This window comes from Myotis daubentonii, chromosome 15, assembly GCF_963259705.1.
Source record: "Myotis daubentonii chromosome 15, mMyoDau2.1, whole genome shotgun sequence".
NCBI lineage: Eukaryota > Metazoa > Chordata > Mammalia > Chiroptera > Vespertilionidae > Myotis > Myotis daubentonii.
The window spans coordinates 53,529,460-53,546,806 of NC_081854.1; the positions used below are offsets into that span (position 1 = coordinate 53,529,460).

Sequence of the window (17,347 nt, forward strand, 5' to 3'; positions counted from 1 at the left end):
TGGAGAGGGAGCGAGACAAACGTCCACTGAGCTTGCCCAAGCACCTAGATCCAGCAATTCCTGAAGCCAGCAGGAATCCCTGGCATTCTAGAGTTTTCAGGTACACGAGAAAAAAAAGTCACTTCCTCTGCATTAGCCATTATCAGCGGGTGTTTCTACCACTTAATACTGAAAGCATCAGAATATATATTTTCGTTTCCTTTCAACCCTCTTAAGTTCCTTAGTCAAGATTCTAGGGACCCATTGTCCCCGCAAGCCCTAGGGTAGAATTCCCTTCTTGAGATAGCAAACCGCTGATTTCATAATTGTCCCAACAGGAACGGTTGTCCCTAGAGAGTCTCACCATGAAGACTGGCTGGAGAAGCACAGAGCCCGGGAGAGTGTGTGTGCGAGTCTGCGTCTGTTGGCAAGATTAATGTACCAGGCAGGCTGCGGGCCAGGGTTTATTTTTAATAATCAGAAGCCCATCTTATTTTTGAAATGTGCTGCCTATGACGACAGGGAAAAGATGTTTCATCCCTCCTTTCCCTCACCCTGTGGAACCTAACTTTCTGGGGATTTGGAGATGACATAGTGAATTCACCCTGGGACTCAATATTCAGGAAGGGAAAAAAAAAAAAAGGAGTGAGGCTGGGAAAAAAGACAGGAAAGGAACATGATCTGTCTCTCTGTAGTGCTTTGCTGCATTTGCTAAGATTCATCAGGCTCTCAAACTATGGGGTAGATAACATTTTCGGCAGGTCCTTGAAGCATATGCCCAGCTCAGTTGTCACAATCCTGGAGCCTTAGAACCATAGAGACCATGAGCTTATAGCCCAGGATTTTACTGATGGAGAGAAAAAGGACCCTTGAGGGAAAAGGGCTGGGCCCAAGGTGCCATGGAGAACCAACAGCAGAAGAAGAATTATGTTCCAGTGTAGGCTTCTCTGTCCCTACCCCACAGCCTCCCCAGCAAAGCCCACATAATGCAGAACTCATCATTAGCTTTCCCACATTTCCGGAAGTGCTCCTTTGGGGTGGAGAGAGGTTCCAAGGTCTGGGTATGCCAGGGTGGCTTGGCCATCTTCCATCTGTCTGTCTCCGTGAAGGTCTGTTTAGCCCGGTTGAATTTGACCAGGCAAAGTCTGAGGTGCAGAAAGTGCAACCAGAAGCATGTGACTTGCTTTGGCCAATGGGATGTGAGTGGAAGTGACGTGCGTCGCTTCATGATGGAGGTTGTCAAGGAGGCCTGGCTTACTGCTGTGTCATGTGACAGGGGTTTATTGAGCACCTGTTCCGTGCCATGCCCTGTGTTGGGAAGGCCCCGGGGGTACAAACTCCAGGAGCTCACAGCCCAGTAAGGGGGCAGATAGGAATGCAGTTGTTACACAGGGTGAGCACAGGACACAGCCAATGCTGTGTTCCAGGCAGGACGGGCCAGCAAAGAGAATGGTCATCTCAGCTAGTCACCTGAGCTAGAACTTGAAGACCATGTCAGGTTCCCCAGATAGGCAAGGCACGTAGGGAATTCCAGCGAGAGAACTGCCCTCCCCACTCGCTTCTCTTTGGCATTAAACTTACTCTACTCTTCTTGATGTCACCCACGTGTCTGCCAGGTCTCCTGCAGCCCATTTGCTGCTATGCTTATCCTCTTTGTGTCTCGGTTTTCTCATCTGTAAAATGGGTATAATAACAGTGCTCCCCATTAGCGTTGTTTTAAGTATTAAATCGTTTAATATGTCTGCATAGGCATGAAGAATGTGAGAGAATAGCCAGTACATGGTAGGCACTCAGTAAATGTTAAAGAAGTACGATGCTCTCTATATAATACATGCTCAAAAATATTTCCTCCACCAAAGTGCTCCTCCACTTCAAGTCACTCCTCATTTGAAGTAAAAATTGTATTCTGGCTGTTGGGAGCCTCAGGCCTACTCTCAGAGGGCATCCTTCCCTTTGAGCTAATTCTCTGATCTGTGCGGGTGTCCCTCCACGATCAGCCGGGGTTGAAGCAGCACCTACTCCTAATTGGCAAAGAGACACAAAAGAAGAGATCTCAGGCCTGGCTCTAAGGCTGAGGGGCCAGTTGCAGAAACACTAGCTACGCTTGGATCCAACCATAAAGAGACCCCACAGGACAACCCTACTTCCAGCTCATAGGTCCTTGCACACAGAGACCATCACCGCTTAGGAGAATTATCTGATTTGGCAGAGAGAGCCCAGCGGATTCTCAGACGGGCTCTCCAGCAAGCACACTATCACACAGGAAGTCAGAAATGCTGCTAAGGGGGGTCCACCAATAACAACACAGTTAACTGGGGGTCCTGGGAAGACCAGAGATGACAGAGGCCACAAGGAGGGCTGAGAGTTGAAGTGCTGAACTCGGTCAGGAGGGAAGACCTGAGGACATGGGCTCTCCTCTCTGGCAACTGTGAAGGACCCGTCTACATGTTGGGATTTTGGCAGCAAAGGCAGTTTCAGCTTTTGTGTCTCATTCTCTGACTCAGTGTTGTTGTATGTTGCTTCCTGTTTATTAAATTCTATTCCTGATAACTTCATAATGAGAGTGTTGGCAGGCACACTTGTCTCATATTTCAGATGGTCCCAGGAGGACTAGGTGGAGAGTGTGTGAAAGGGAGGTTATGCCAAAAAAAAAAAAAAAAGACATGAATCAATGAAACTGAGTACCAGGAGGGTTCATGGAAGATGGGCTGACAAAGCAGTTACACGCAGACATTACCCAGAGAGAATCTGAGGTCACCTGATCATAAAGAAGAAGGTGCCGAATGCAGAGCTGGGAGAGAGTGAGCTGGAAGACTTCTAGGAGTAGGTGGTTCTTGACTGGCCTTGAAGAATGGCGGGACTCTGGATATATGGGAAGGATGCTATTCCAAGATGGAGACCGTAATTTTTGAAGCAAAATTGTAATAAATAAATACTTACTGAGAATTTACCATGGGTCAAGCACTGTGCTTGTTGCTTTCTGCATGAGAGGCGGAATACGCCGCTGAGTCCGGCCTGTGGATCAATACTGTACCAATATGTAATTAACAAATATTTATTGAGCACCTACTATGGACAAGAGTTTTTCTCCATCTCATATGTTGACACATTTCACCTATTTATTTAATCAATGAGTATTTACGGAATGTCTCCTACACAGTGTGATATTTTACTCATCATAGACCTTTTTTGCATTAATTTTTTAAAATATCGCTTGAGGATATTGCATATGTTGATTGCTGAGTACTTTTGGTGCCTCCATAAATTTTGTGCCTCAGTCCCCTTACCCTAGTCCCTGCCCCGGTTTGGGGGTGATGGGAGGACTTGTGGGGAATGGAGACTTTGCCGGGCCAGTGTGGATGGGAGAGGTGAGTTGGGGGATACATGTGAGAGAGAGAATTAGATTGTGTAAATGTAGGAGTATCGGCTAGTGTCACAAAGACGCTGTGTGACGAATCAAACCCCACCAAGTGTCAGGACCATAACACAGCAATCATTTATCCTCATACTCACAGCTCTGAGTGAGGCTGCCACTTGGCTGGCCGAGGCTGGCCCCCGGCTCTAGGCTCCGGGTTTGGTGACGACAGGATGTGTGCTCTGCTCCATGGTCACCACAGCCCAAGGCAACAGTCAAGCTGGAAAAGCAAGTGTCCGGACACTTCACATCTTCTAGCTTCTATGAGCCAAAGCAAGTCACCAACCCCCAAATCAAGAGGTTAGGCAGTTTACTGCACCCACCATGAAACCATGGCAAAGGCGTGGATATGTAATTCTGCTATGGGACCAGCAATTCACCCTTCCACAGTTGGGGAAGACAAGAATAACTCAGGGGATGGGAAAAGATGCTGCACATCAGGGTGTGGCCACTCCGCCTCTACCTGCTCCTTACCTGAGTCTCAAATCTGCCCCAACTCAGGCTTCAAAGAACACCCAGGTCAAGTGTGCGGTGATAGGGCACCCGGAGCCTTCCATATCGGTGATAACACCAAGAGGGACTCAGTAGCCGCCTTTTACCGGCTCTTTTTTTTTCCTAAACCTTATGTCAGCCTACCAGCCTGGGCTTCAGCGTATGCTTCATTCCTCTGGCAGCCTCTGTGTCGCTGTGCAGAGCCTGGGAATGAAGCCAATGGGAAGTGCAAAGCTGAGCAGTTCTAAGAGACCAGGTCCTGATCCATCCTCAGAGCCCCTTGATACAGATGTGCCTGAAGCCAGACCTTCTCAGTGACATGAATCAATAAGTTCCTTTTTTGTCTTAAAGCAACATTTGAATTAAGGTTTTCGGTCACAATGGCAAGAGTGGCCAGTGCTTAATACAAGAGCCTACCTACCCAGCAGGACTCCACGTGAGAGGGAGGGGGGCAGGCACGTCCTAGCCTCAGTGAAGGCATATTCGATATGCAGGATCTTAGGCCTCTCCCCAGATCAGCAGAATCCACATCTCCATTTTGATACGTTTTAATAGAGCCCCAGGAGGTTTTGCGCACCTTAAAATTTGAAAAGCATTTGTGTTGAGAAAGTCAAGGCCCCCTACCTCCCTGGCCTTTCTTTGGGACTGGGTCCAGTTTAGCAGTCGACTGGAGTTTGAGACCAGGGTCCAAACCATGGCTTTGTTACTTATGAGTTAAGGGGCGAAGAACACGGGTGCGTTTCTAAGTAATCTCTGTCTGTTTTCTCTTCTGGAGAAAGGGGGTAGTAACGGTTGCTTCCTCTCAAGCTCTTGAAAGGACTCGGTGAACTGAACTCACGGGAAGTGCTTGGCACACTTTTGGGGAAAGAGGAAGAGCTCAAAATGTACCCGTGATGATGATTTCCGCAACTCTACGCTGTGGCTGCTTTCTGTTCAACCTAAAAAACTCCGATAGATCAAATGAGACAATGGATGGGAACCATTTTTAGAATGTGTGCACTGATGAAAACGTGACTTTTCTAAATCTTATAAGAATATTGTACACAAGGGTTGTGTTATTTGTATGTAGTTAGTAGTTGGTTGGTTTAGACCTGTTGCCTTTGAGCCAGGGTAGGCGCCAGGTCAAGAGCAGAGGCCACCAGGAGGGGCCAGTGCTCTGAGCTGAGGGTCGAAGGGCAGCATAATAGGCAGGAGAGACATGGAGCATTTGGACAGGCTGTCCTGGCTGAAGACAGACCCCAGAGGGGCCTGGCGGGAGGTGAGGATTTTGGGCTTTGCCTGGCAGGCACCTGAGATAGAACTAATCATAGTGACCCTGGCTTCTCTGTGACCCTATGCCCTGCTGGGTTAGGAAACTGTTTCTCCAACTGTGTGGCTTCCATGAGCTTTCAGAAAAGCTGCAAGCGGGCCTTAATTGGCTGACACAAGGGAACTCAGGGTGTGATGGCTGGAAGCTGGACAAGGGAATAACTGGGAATAACTCAGGAGGCTTGGTCCATGGCCTCCTGCTATTGATTCTGTGTGTGGCTAAGAGTCGGGCTACCAGCGCAACTGAGACCATCAGCCGAGGCAGGAGAGGGCTAGGGAGGGGCTCTGGCAGGGCACTGCCAAGGCGACAGCATGAGATCTGCCACCTGGTCTTGGAGAGGACACGTGGATCCTCTGCTCAGAGGAATCCTGGGCATCCTTGACTGCAACCTGGGGACCCACCCGGGGAAGACACCAGCCTTGGCTTTGAGATCTGTAGTGGTTGGGAAGTGGGAAGGGAAAATGTGCATTAAGTCCTACGAACACTCACGATCAATCTCTGAGGTTACCTGTGGTTTATAAATGCCATGGAGAATGAGAGAGGGGGACACTCCCAGCTCCAGCTTCAGGCAGGAGGAGGCGTCACAAGGTGAAGAGAATGGACCAGCAATCAGGCAGAACCAACCAGGTCCCCGTCCCCCTCTTACTGTCCCTTCCATGACTTACTCTCCGCGGTCACAGGCAAATCACTTCACCCCTTTGTGCGTTCATTCAGAAAGTAGGGATAAACGTACCCTTTTTTGGTAGACGGATGTGGAAAGTATGTGTGGTAGCACAATTAAATCCATAGAGCAGTAGATGGGACATAGTAAGGAGGTAAAAGTTGCTGACGGTTAGCTCGTTCAGCATCTAGTGGGCTAGAGGGACTGAAACACGGACAGGGTGGTGAATGCAGGCAAGGCCTCTCTGAGGAGGTGACATTTCAGTTGAGACAAAAGGGAGCATTCTGGGATAAGGGGCTCATTATAGGAGCTTATTATACTGTGACGATGGGAGGAGCTGGAGAAGTGACTTCTGAAAGGGGAAGGAAGAATTAGAGGACCAGGGGAAGAGCCGGTAACAGTCCTGGAGACCCGGTGTAGGTGGAGAAGTTGGAGTGTAGGGATATCCGTGAGGGGAGGTTATGGGGAAGGCTGTGGGTGCTGTTGCCTTTGTGTGTCTCCCACCTCCCTGGACCTCAGTTAGGCACCTGGAGGTGGGCCTTGGGTAGCTGTTGGTCATTAGGGCCTGCAGCTGGCAAGATGAGTTGGGGCTCCCCAGCATTCAACAGTGGGGACACAGAGCAGAGGAGAGTGAGGACAAGCTGGGACGCTCCAGGTACCTCTGTGTCTGCTCACTGGCCTATCTGACTGTTAACGATCTTTCGAGAATAACGGCTAATGCTCACTTCCTTTTTCTAAATCTTGTGCAAGTTCCCATTTTGGCTAACTCTATCCCAGAACCATGCAGTAGGGAGATTCTGGGAGACGTAGTCCCAGCTGATCCAGGTGGAGAGTGAGACCCATCCCATTGCTGGTGCATGAGTTACCAAGATAGAGAAAACATGGGGAGGGGCACTTTTGGGGTGGGGAAGGCAGGAGTTGTAGCATGGACTTGTTTAATTTGAAATGGCCCCCAGTGATCCCTGTATCCTGCTCTGCATTCTGTGCAGTTCTCACTGGAGTGCCGGCTGGATTTAGACACTCACTTCTAGCAAATAGAATTTGGCAGAGGTGACGGAATGGCATATCTTAGATGAAGTTACAGAAAGACCGTGGCTTCTGTGTCGGGTGCTCTTTCTTGTTCTCTTTCTCTGAAGCAGGGCAGCTGGCATGTCGGAAGCAATCTATAGCGAGATTCCCATGGCAACGAACTGAGGGAGACCCCTGGTCAACAGCCAGTGAGAAACTGGGACTCTCAGACCAGTGACCTTCCGGGAACTGGATCCTGCCAACAGCCATGTGGTTGAACACAGGAGCTCAATTTTGGGGTAGTTTGTTACGCAGCAGTAAATAACCAACACAAAGTCTCAAGTGGGTATTTGTGCTTAGGACTCAAGGCTTAAGGGAGAGGTCAAGGGTGGACATATATGTTTAGGAATCATGAATATGTCGTGGTATTTAAAGCCATGGAACTAGATAATATTATTTAAGTAGAAACAGTAGCCAGAGAAGAGCAGCTATCTGAGGCGTGAGTCTTGGGCCTCCCCAGCCTTTCAACAGGTGGGCAAAGGAGAGAGACTCAGCAGAGCAAGTGGACCTGAGGCAGCTAAGGTGGGAAGAGGAAAAGCAGTAGGGTACGGTGTCGGAAGTCAAGAGAAGGTCATGCGTCAAGGTCATGAAGACAGAGAAAGGCCCATCAGCTTCGACCACGTGGAGTTGGTTGGTGACCTGGACAAGAGCAATTGGAGTGGAGTGGAAGCACACCTGACGACAGTGGGGAGGGGAGGGGGTTTGCCCACCTGACTGTGCAGCATGAGGCGTGTCCCCCAAAGTATGGGCTTTCCCTTTCAGTGCCAGAATAACTGTGTTTGTTGGCTTTCCTGTGAGACTCTTGGCCTCGGGAGATGGCGGGCCAGAGAAGAAGGCAGAGGTTGGGCAGAATGGAGCCTGGCTTTGGGGAAGTGGGTGCAGCTGGAGGAGGTTTGGTGGCAGAGCCAGGGACCTCAAGAGGAGAGGCTCATTAGTTAAGGTGGATGCTTTGTGCGGCCTGAGCTAGAACTCTGTCCTTTAGTCATTCAATAAACCCTTAACTGTCGTGTAGGGCTCTGCCAGGCAGGGGCGATCTGTTATTAGAGGTCAGAAAACACCCCAAAGGGAGAGGGTGCAATTCTAGGGGAAGACAGACGTTTAAACATTATAGGACCTCGAAATTAGTCAAGAATAACAAAGGTATGTCCTGTTCTATGAGAAAGCGAGGGAAGGTAGGCCGGAGCTTGTCTGGAGGTGGGAGAGTGGGGGAGAGGTGGCGGCGAATGAAGACTTCCTGGAGGAGGTGGCCCTGAAGCAGAGGCTTAAAGACTGAGTGGCTAGCACTGTGCCGGGAAGATTGTTCCAGGGCCCTTCTCTCCCCTCCTCTCCAACCCCACCTGCTCTCTCCCTCCTTTTCCAACAACTTCCCCTTCCCCTTTCCCTTCTTCTCTTCTCCTACTCTCTCTCTCTTCTCCTTCCTGGCCCATGATGAAAGGCCTTCTGTGGCCTCCCTCCCAGCCGATGAATTATGCATGCCCTTCAGCGGTGTGCCTGGCATCCAATTAGGGCTGTGGCCAGGTTGATAACAGATTAAAATGTAATTCATTGAGGCTGACATTTAAGCCCCAGTGTGAATGGCAGGGAAGAGGAGCAATGCTCTCCCAGACCTCGTGTGTGGGGCTTCCTCTCAGCTGCCTGTACTGGCTGGACCAATGCTGGCCGGCGTGCTGGGCCTTCTGATGCACAGGGCGCTGGGGAAAGGCCCCAGGCAGGCTTCCGACCGAAGCGGCTTTTTTTCTTTTTTTTAATTTGGGAATCATTTGAGGTTTACACCAGAGTTCTGACAATAGAACAGAGCGTTCCCATATACCCTTCACTGAGCTTTCCCCAATGTTAACATCTTACGTAACCTCGGTACAATGATCAAAACCAAGAAATTAGCATGGGTGCAGCGCCATTAACGAAACTACTGATGTTTTCCGGGTTTCATTCAGTTCCCCACTGATGTCCTTTTTCGGTTCCAGGATCCAGGCCAGGATCCCACATTGCAGAGCGGGCGTTGGAGATCATGGCTCTGCAGAGACAGCCATCCCTCCCCGCAGGGGTTCTCAAACCTTTGAGAATTAGATTTTATTTTTAATTTTATTTAAAAGGGATTTTGTTTAAAAGGTGCATCCTTCCCTAGACATGCTGGTTCTGTAAGTCGTGGGGAGAACCTTGGCATCAATATGTTTAACAAGCACCCAAGGCAGCAGAGAATGGCTGCCCTGACCAGCACTCTAAGCAAAGTTGGATTGGTTCCTATTTCCTTTGGCAAATCAGTTGTCAGCTTGCAGAGTCCCCCCCATCCTCTGGCTTGGGCTTTAGTCAGAACAGGGCTACCCCCCTCCATCACCCGTTAACCAGACCCTGGCAGGGAGGAGGGCGGGGCTCACATGCTGGGTGAGGCAAAACCCCAGAGAAGCCCTGCTTGGAGAGGAGAGGAGAACATTCAGCTGCCAGTTGCAGATATATATGCATATACTAGAGGCCCGGTGCACGGGATTCGTGCACTGGGGGTGTGTGGCCTGCAGGGATTGGCCCGCTGTGGGAGCACTGCTCATCCCAGTCAGCTGAGTGGCTGTGGACCCGCCCTCTGAGTGGCTGCTCTTGCTGTGGGAGCACACTGACCACCAAGGGCAGCTCCGGCGTTGAGTGTCTGCCCCCTGGTGGTCAGTGCGCGACATAGCGACCGGTTGACTGGTCGTTCTGCCCTTAGGTCGCTGGGCTTTTATTATACAGGATATATACTTTCTCATTTAATCCACAAAATAACCCCTGTGAGTAAATGCTATTTCCCCCCATTTTAGAGATGAAGAAACTGAACAACAGTGATATTAAGTGCAGGGTTGCCAGATTTAGCAAATAAAAATACAGGAGGCGCAGCTAAATTGGAGCCTCAGCTAATACTGGGGACATACTTAAATCTGAAAAAACCTGTGTTCATCTGAAATTCAGATTTCACTGGGCCTCTTGTATTTTATCTTGCAACCCTAATTAAGTTGGTTCTAGAGCTGGTAGGTAGGCCTCATCCTAGATCCGGCTCCAGTGTCTCTCTCTCTCTCTCTCTCACTCCCACCTCACCGGCTGGACCATACACTCCAGGAGGTGGGCACCATGTACACTTGTCCCCCGCTGTATCTCCAGTGTGGGCACAGTGTGGTAGTAGGTGTTTAACAAATATTTGGTGAAGAAATGAACGGCTAAATGCACAGATGGACGAACTCACTCCTCCCTTTGTACCAATGGAACCTGCAAATGATGGTGAATAAATGGAAAGGCTTAGCTGGGGAGGTGATGTGAGACAACCTTGCTGACATAAATGCAAGAGGAGTGAGGGGGCTGGAGGCCTCATGCCCACACCTGGGAATCCCAGCCCTTGCACCCTGAACAAGGGCAAACAGCCAATTCTTCCCCTCACCCTTCAGGACCCTTGCTTCCCTGACCGGGAAGTGGGATTGGGTCTCTTCTAGCTCCAGGCTTCTGCGCGTCTATGATTTTGCCTTCTCACCTCACCTTCCCGAGTAGGTTAAAAAATATGGCCAAATTAAAGGGTCCGCTGCTGACTACTAGATGTTGACTTCCAAGCTCGATCTGTCTTCCCTCTCCTCACCTTCCCCTCCCGGCCTCCTCCTCCATGACAATTTTCTAAGCACCACCATGGAGCCTGGCCTTGTGTCCCGTTCCTGAAATGCTCCCTTTCCACTTGTCGGACGGAATCAGAAGCCCAAAGAGACCCGGCCCAGCGCAGTCCCTCGCAGACAAGGGAAGACATCGGGATGCATTGTGTCTTTTTAAAATAGACCGGTTGTCGTCGGGATGTATTTTTAGCTGTGGGAGAGATTGGCACGCTCTCCGTGCCACCATCTGCCAAAGGCAGTTGCTAGGCAACTGACACTGACGATAGCAAGGGGATGACTTCATGGAGGATCCGGGACCCTGGCTGCCCGATCCGGCTCCACTGTCTAACTCTAGCATGCCGACAGCCGGGCCCAGGGGGATAAGCATTCCTCCCCTTCTGGGAGAAGCCAGGAAGCTGCTGCAAGGCCTGGGAGCTGAGCTCAGAGGATGCTGTGCAGGTTAACAAGGGAAACCGAGGCATCCCCGCCACCTTGGTAGGTAGAGTTCCTGTTTCGAAGCTATGGAAACTTTAGATGCTCCTGTGGCTTCAGGCTCTGGACTCAGTGACTCCACGGTTTGCACATCCTTCCCTTTGGCAGCCCCAGAAGCACTGGTCTGAGTCAGAGAAGGCGCTGCTTGGCGGCAGTTCGCCCAGAGCAGAGCAGGCTTTCTGGACCAAGCCCTGGCTGGCTGGCTGGTGGCCAGGATTCCTGGCTTCTGGCCCGATTCTGCCTTTAGCTCTCTGTGTGGGTTGGGGTGCATCCCTGACCATCTCTGACCCCCAGTTTTGCCACCTTCAAAGTTCGGGTAGAGAACCAGATGAAATGCATTTATAGGGCCGAAAGGCAGAGTAACCGTGCAGTAAAATAACCCACGAGCCAGCCCTGGGTTCAGATCCTGACTTTACCCCTTCCTGCTGCTGTGTGACTTCTGGGGCTGAGCTTCTCACGGCCCCAGTTTCCTTATCTGTAAAGGACAGCAGTAGCCCTCTCATTGTGTCGTGGGGATTCCACAAGGCGGCACACGGAGGGTACGCAGCAGAGCAGCTGTATTTTGGAGCCCAGGAAATGGGTAGGTGGCGTTCCATTTCTGTTGCAGAGGCTTTAAAGTATTTACAGCAATCATTTCTCCTCATCCAGACTGATGGACTTTAAAAAATATGCTTTTATTGGTTTTAGAGAAAGAGGAAGGGAGAGGGAGGGGGGAGGATGGGAAGAAAGGGGGGCGGAAGAGAGAAACATTGATGTGTGAGAGAAACATTGATCGGCTGCCTTCTGCACGCCCCTACTGGACTGCCTCTCCAATTCTCGGCTTCTTGTCCACCTGGTGGACAGCCCCACATGACCTAGCCTGCAAGACCTAGCTTCACAGTCACCTCTCTGGGAAGTCTCTGCTGGCTCCCCCAGCACACCTCAAGTATGCTGCTGGCTTTGGTTCATGTGTCTGTTATTTCCCTCAAAGCAAGAAGCCACTCTTTTTATTTTATTGTAGCATCTTTAAGTATACCTATAATCCTATATAATAGAAGGGTAATCTGCAAGTCAACCAAGCTGCAGAACGACTGGTCGCTATGACGTGCACTGACCACCAGAGGGCAGATGCTCAACGCATGAGCTGCCCCTTGGTGGTCAGTGCACTCCCACAGGGGGGAGCGCCACGCAGCCACAGGCCCAGCTAATGGCTGGTAAGTACAGAGGCGGTGGTGGGAGCCTCTCCCACCTCCATGGCAGCATTAAGGATGTCTGACTGGTGGCTTAGGCCCGAGTGGTCCTAAGCCATCAGTCAGACATCCACTGAGGGCTCCTGGACTGCTAAAGGGCGCAGGCCTGGCTGAGGGGACCCCTCCCCCCACCCCTCACCGAGTGCACAAATGTCATGCACCGGGCCTCTAAAGACACTGCATTTTGGTTCAACTTCATGCCTTTCCTCTCCCTTCCCTGCCAAGGTCTGGTGTGAAGTCAGGATTCAGTAAATATTTATTGCATGGAGATATCTTTCTGCCCCTGGTTAGCGCCTTTTCTGACCACCCCACTCCCGACTCCTGTGTGGGAGCATCCAGACATTTTGTACAGCTGCAGCTCAGCGGGGCCTATTTTGGCTGGAATTCAAGGAGTAATTACAGACAAATAAGTATTCTTACAACCCACATCAATCAACGTCCCTCTCCTCAAATGCTCTTTCCAGGAAACAGGGATGATCTGAGGGAGATGCTGTCTTGGACAGCCCAGGCTTCTTTCCGTGGCCCAGGGACTCAGAGGACCCCAGCGTCAGCCCTCTGCAACAGGCCGTAGACAGGCCTGAATTCAGCTCCCGCCTGTCACTGTCTTCCTCTGTGAACTTGGACGAGGGGTTTAACTTCTCTGAGCTTCAATGTCCTCATAGGTCACGTGAAGTCGTTAATATGTCCTGGGACTGTTGTTGCAATGATGGAACGAGATAGCATGTTTAAAGCATCAAAAGATTGCCCACCCCTTACCCTCCTCTGAGGCATCTGAGTTGTAAAGAAGAAATCACCAATGGCCTTTCAGGCAACGGGAGGAGCTGGACATTCACAGGCTGCCCTCCGTGTTTTCCTGTCAATCAAGGCGTATCAGGGTGTATCTGGCAGGGACCACACTTTTGTGTCCCCTGAGTGCCCTTCATACCTCCCCAGGCCCAGGACTCGGGCAGCCGTGGCTTATACCTCTGATAAACCCTACTCCACTGTGAACATCTTTGGGGGAAGGTTTGAGTCAACCATGATTTCACAGAATGTTGGTCAGGACTGAGAGAAGGAACCAGAGTGATCTCTTCTTGCATTCATCTTCGTGTCTTCTACGGGCAGGTCCTCGGGAGCTCAGGCCTGGTGGTCCCTGAAGAAGTTGTGTCATCACGTCCCCCCTGAGGCTGGAGAAGAGCCCTGTGCTGGGGGCTTGGCCGACTGGACAGCAGGCAGCATGTAAGAAAATGTCTATGGCCCATCCGTGCCCCACTGATCCTAGCCTCCCAGAGTGTCCAGTTACCATGAGAGAGGATGTCCACGCCTCTCACTCCATGGCCCTGGCTGCCTTAGCCGGCCAGGTGGTGGAATTTCCGTTTCATTCTAAACGGAGCAGGGGATGTGGGAGATCTCTGGTGGCTTCTGGCAGGTGACAGATCAAAGCAGGGCTCAGCAGTCAGAGGCGCAATCAGAAAGGCCGAGATCAAAGGGGAAGGGTTTCATTTGAGAGTGAACTCCCGCCCCCCAATGCCCCCCCCCCCCCAGCCTCATCCCAGTCCTCTCCAAGGCTCCCGGCATTCTCTGTGGAAAGGAAGGAGGATGAGGAATTTGGGCTAAAGCTGGCCCTTGAAGCCATGTGCTAACACACAGGCCATCCCAGAACAGCTGCCGTGTCATTGTAACGCTTGAAATGAAAATAAAGTCGATTGATTTATAAGAGGAAAAGAGGATCGACATTAGTGGGGTCAGAAAGACCATTCTGGGAGCCCTTGGGTTGGCCTGCATCCTGCATGTGAAATGGGAGGGTGGGAGCGCTCGCCATGGAAACTGTGGGAGGGAAGCTGATGCCAGGGCTGCAGGGGTGTGGGCAGGCGCTCAGCGCAGGCACCGGGGGAATCACGGAAGCCTCTGGAAGCAGGCGATGGGGAGAGTCCAGAGCTGAGGCTCCGGCGCATTTTGTGAGAGGAAGGCTTCCTCGCTGAGGGTGGGGAATCTGCCCCCCACACTCTGTGGTCGGCAGCTTTGTGTATTTTGTTTGTGTGGAGGTTTGTTTTACCTTCATAGTAAACCATTTTATTTATTTTTTTTAAAAAAAATTTTATTGATTGATTTTTAGAGAGAGAGAGAGGAAGGCAAGAGTTGATTCCTGTATGTGTCCTGACTGGGGATCGAACCTGAAACTTTGGTGGATCCGGGCGATGATCTAACCAACTGAGATACTTGGCCAAGGCCTAAAACTTTTTTTTCTTTTTTTGAAATGTTTGACTAGGATGCTCACAAGGTGTTTGCTTGCTGACTCCCCCCGCCCGCCCCCCCCACCCCCCGTGTGGGAAATGGGAGAGGTCAGAAGCTCTGCCCCTGACTCTCAGGCAAACCCCTCCCCTCTTTGTGCCTCAGTTTCCCCATCATTCAGTGAGGATGTGAGACTAGATGAGTGCCTTCCGGGTGCACTTTTCAGAGGAGTGTTTAAATGGAACTTGGGCGAGGCACGGGGTGGGTGGGATTTAAGCGTTCCAGTACCAACATGCGTGCATGCGTGTTGAGTTCAGGGTGGCGTGTCACCTGCCACCAGCGCCCCCCCTTCCCCCCCCCCCCCCCGCAGAGTGTGGGCAGGCTGGACTCTTGCTCCTGACCCCCAATCTGCCTCATGGGGCCCCTGATCCATCTCCAAGGGCCTGCCTGGCTCGGACAAGCAGGGAGCTCTGCTGTGGGCTGTGAGCCCCCAGCCCCTGGAAGTGGCCGTGTCATCACAATTTCATTTTTCTTGGAGAACACGTTCCCCTGGGCTCCCGGAGGGCCCCCTGCCCGGCGTTATTATGGGATGGCAGCGGGCTCATTCTTTCAGAGTGAACAGCTTCTTGTCCATCTGAGGCAGAGCCATTGTTCCTCGAGCGGAAAGCCTTGCCATTCCCTGGGTGCTTCTCCGAGGCCTGTTCTCCCTCCGTCAGCCTGAGTGGGTATTCATCTCACTGAGTCCCCAGCAGCTGGCCTCGCTTTGCATGGCTGTTTGGGGATACAGTTTTTTTGTTGTTGTTTGTTTTTTTTTGTTCTTCTTTTTAATCGGACAGATTTTCTTTTGAGTTCTGGATGAATGTCAGCCCAGGTTTTTGGTGGGAAGCAGGCTCTCTTTCTGGAACAACTCCTGGGGCCCGGCATCCAAGCAGCACACTGGGAGGAAGCCATTTCCCGCAGCTGGAGAACCGAGCCGGGGCGGAGCTCAGGCTTCTGTGTGGACAGGGAGGGTGGACCAGGGCTCAGGGGCCCGTGTTCCGCTCCGGACCCAGCTGACTTGCTGTATGACCTTGGGAATCTCCTTATCTTCTCTGGACCACACTCCCGCCATCTGTGCCATGAGGGGTGTGGATGTGATGACTAGTTTGCAATGAAGAAGAAAACACTTTGGAAGGAACCCTCTCTTAAAGGGACATCTATACAAACCCAGGACGAACCAGGGGAAATCACTGCTTTTGTAAGTCAAAAATGTCAACGATGGGCTGTGTCCTAGGGTTTAGCCCAGGGTTTCTCAACCTCAGCCCTATTGACTTCGGGGGTGGACATTGTGGGGGGCTGTCCTGCCAGGTGTTTAGCAACATCCCGGGCCTCTACTCACTGGATGCCAGGAGCACCTCCCCAAGTTGTGGCAACCAAACATGTCTTCAGACATTTCTGAATGTCCGGGGGGGGGGGGGGGGAGGAAGCAAAATTGCCCTGGTTGAGGCCCACCATTTTAATCTGATAAGACAATGAAAAGGCGAGATTTTTCTTTGAAGGGCGGTGGAAGGGAGTGGTACCTATATTCGTTCTCTGTGGCCCCAGACACTCTTCTGACACGTCAGTGTTTCAGGAGACAACGTTTAAAACCGCATAGCCTCAGAGGCCAGGGTGTCTCTTAGCTCAAAGCTTCCATGGGAATCCAGGGTCCACTTTCCAAGTCAGATTTTTATTTTACTTTATTTTGTATTTTTATTGATTTCAGAGAGGAAAGGGGAGGGAGAGAGAGAGAGAGAGAAACATCAATGATGAGAGAGAATCATTGATTGGATGCCTCCTGCACGCCCCACACTGGGGATCAATCCTGCAACTCAGGCATGTGTCTTGACTGGGAATCGAACCATGACCTCCTGGTTCATGGGTTGACCCTCAACCAGTGAGTCACACCAGCCGGGCCAGATTTTTAACTGGAAAAGCAGGGGAGGGCACTGTGAAGGGATGCTCAGCAACTTCCTCATTGCTCCCAGACCCTGCTTCTGGAATAAACGTTTATTCCACAAAGATTTATTGTGCTTTTATACTTCGTCTGGAGCTTTCCTCCTTTATTCTGAAGTCGTTTGCTCTTTCTTTTTTCTTTTGCTTCAACTATGTCTTGCCCTAATCTCTTCCAGAAACATCCTCACAGACACACCCAGAAATAGGCCCAGTCAAACTGATACATAAAATTAACCATTGCAGCAGACTTGAATAGACCACTCCCTTTGGTTTGGGGGTGACAGACCAGAAAGGCCAACCATCCTGGACTGTGGGTGGCTTAGGGGGTCCCAGGGCCATTTCTTCTCCTTTCCTGAAAACCCCTGTCCCCCTAGCCTGAAGGTGTCTTGGCCTTTTGATCAGATTAGGGAACTGATCACTCCTCCTGCCCCTGGCTTCCTGCTGGCTCTCCCCTCCCCCATCTCTGCCTCCAGGCAAAGTGCTGTGTTCCTCACTGAGGACCTCAGGGAGTGGTCCCTGGCAGTTGGAAGCTCTTGGCAAGGGCCTTGGGCATGCAGAACACGTAGCATCCCCTGGAGACACACGCTGGAGAATAGCAGAGAGCTCTTTGCACATGCGTGAGTGAGCAGGCCAGGCCTCCCGGTGCAGCCTGGGGAGGTGGGGGCTGGTCTAGGGATGTGGGAATGCACTGGGGCCCCCAACACACAGACACTCTACCTTGTGAAGTCCCCACCTGGGTGAGCACTACCCTCCCCCAGGCCGGTAGAGCAGGAGTTAGGAGCAACAAGCTTCCTAGTAGAGTTTTCCTTTCAAATGCTGACTGCCATTTAGCGTCCAGGACCTTGGGCAAGATAATAACTTTTGGAAACATCAGTTCTGTCATATTTAAAATGAGGATAAACCGCGTCTCTTAGGGTT

At 51.2% G+C, this 17,347-nt stretch overlaps 1 protein-coding gene across 4 annotated transcripts in view; it reads left to right on the top strand.

Annotated features, from left to right (window-relative positions):
• CES5A (carboxylesterase 5A) overlaps positions 1-17,347 on the top strand; it is a 156,076-nt gene that overhangs the window by 114,925 nt on the left and 23,804 nt on the right. The window contains exon 3 of one of the 4 annotated variants that reach the window (XM_059667997.1): positions 13,349-13,462. The exons of 2 other annotated variants lie outside the window; for them this stretch is intronic. In XM_059667997.1, the coding sequence (XP_059523980.1) occupies positions 13,349-13,462 (114 nt within the window). Of the gene's footprint in view, positions 1-13,346; positions 13,463-17,347 lie in introns of those variants that run through there. One more of the 4 variants, XM_059667998.1, reaches the window with a different exon arrangement.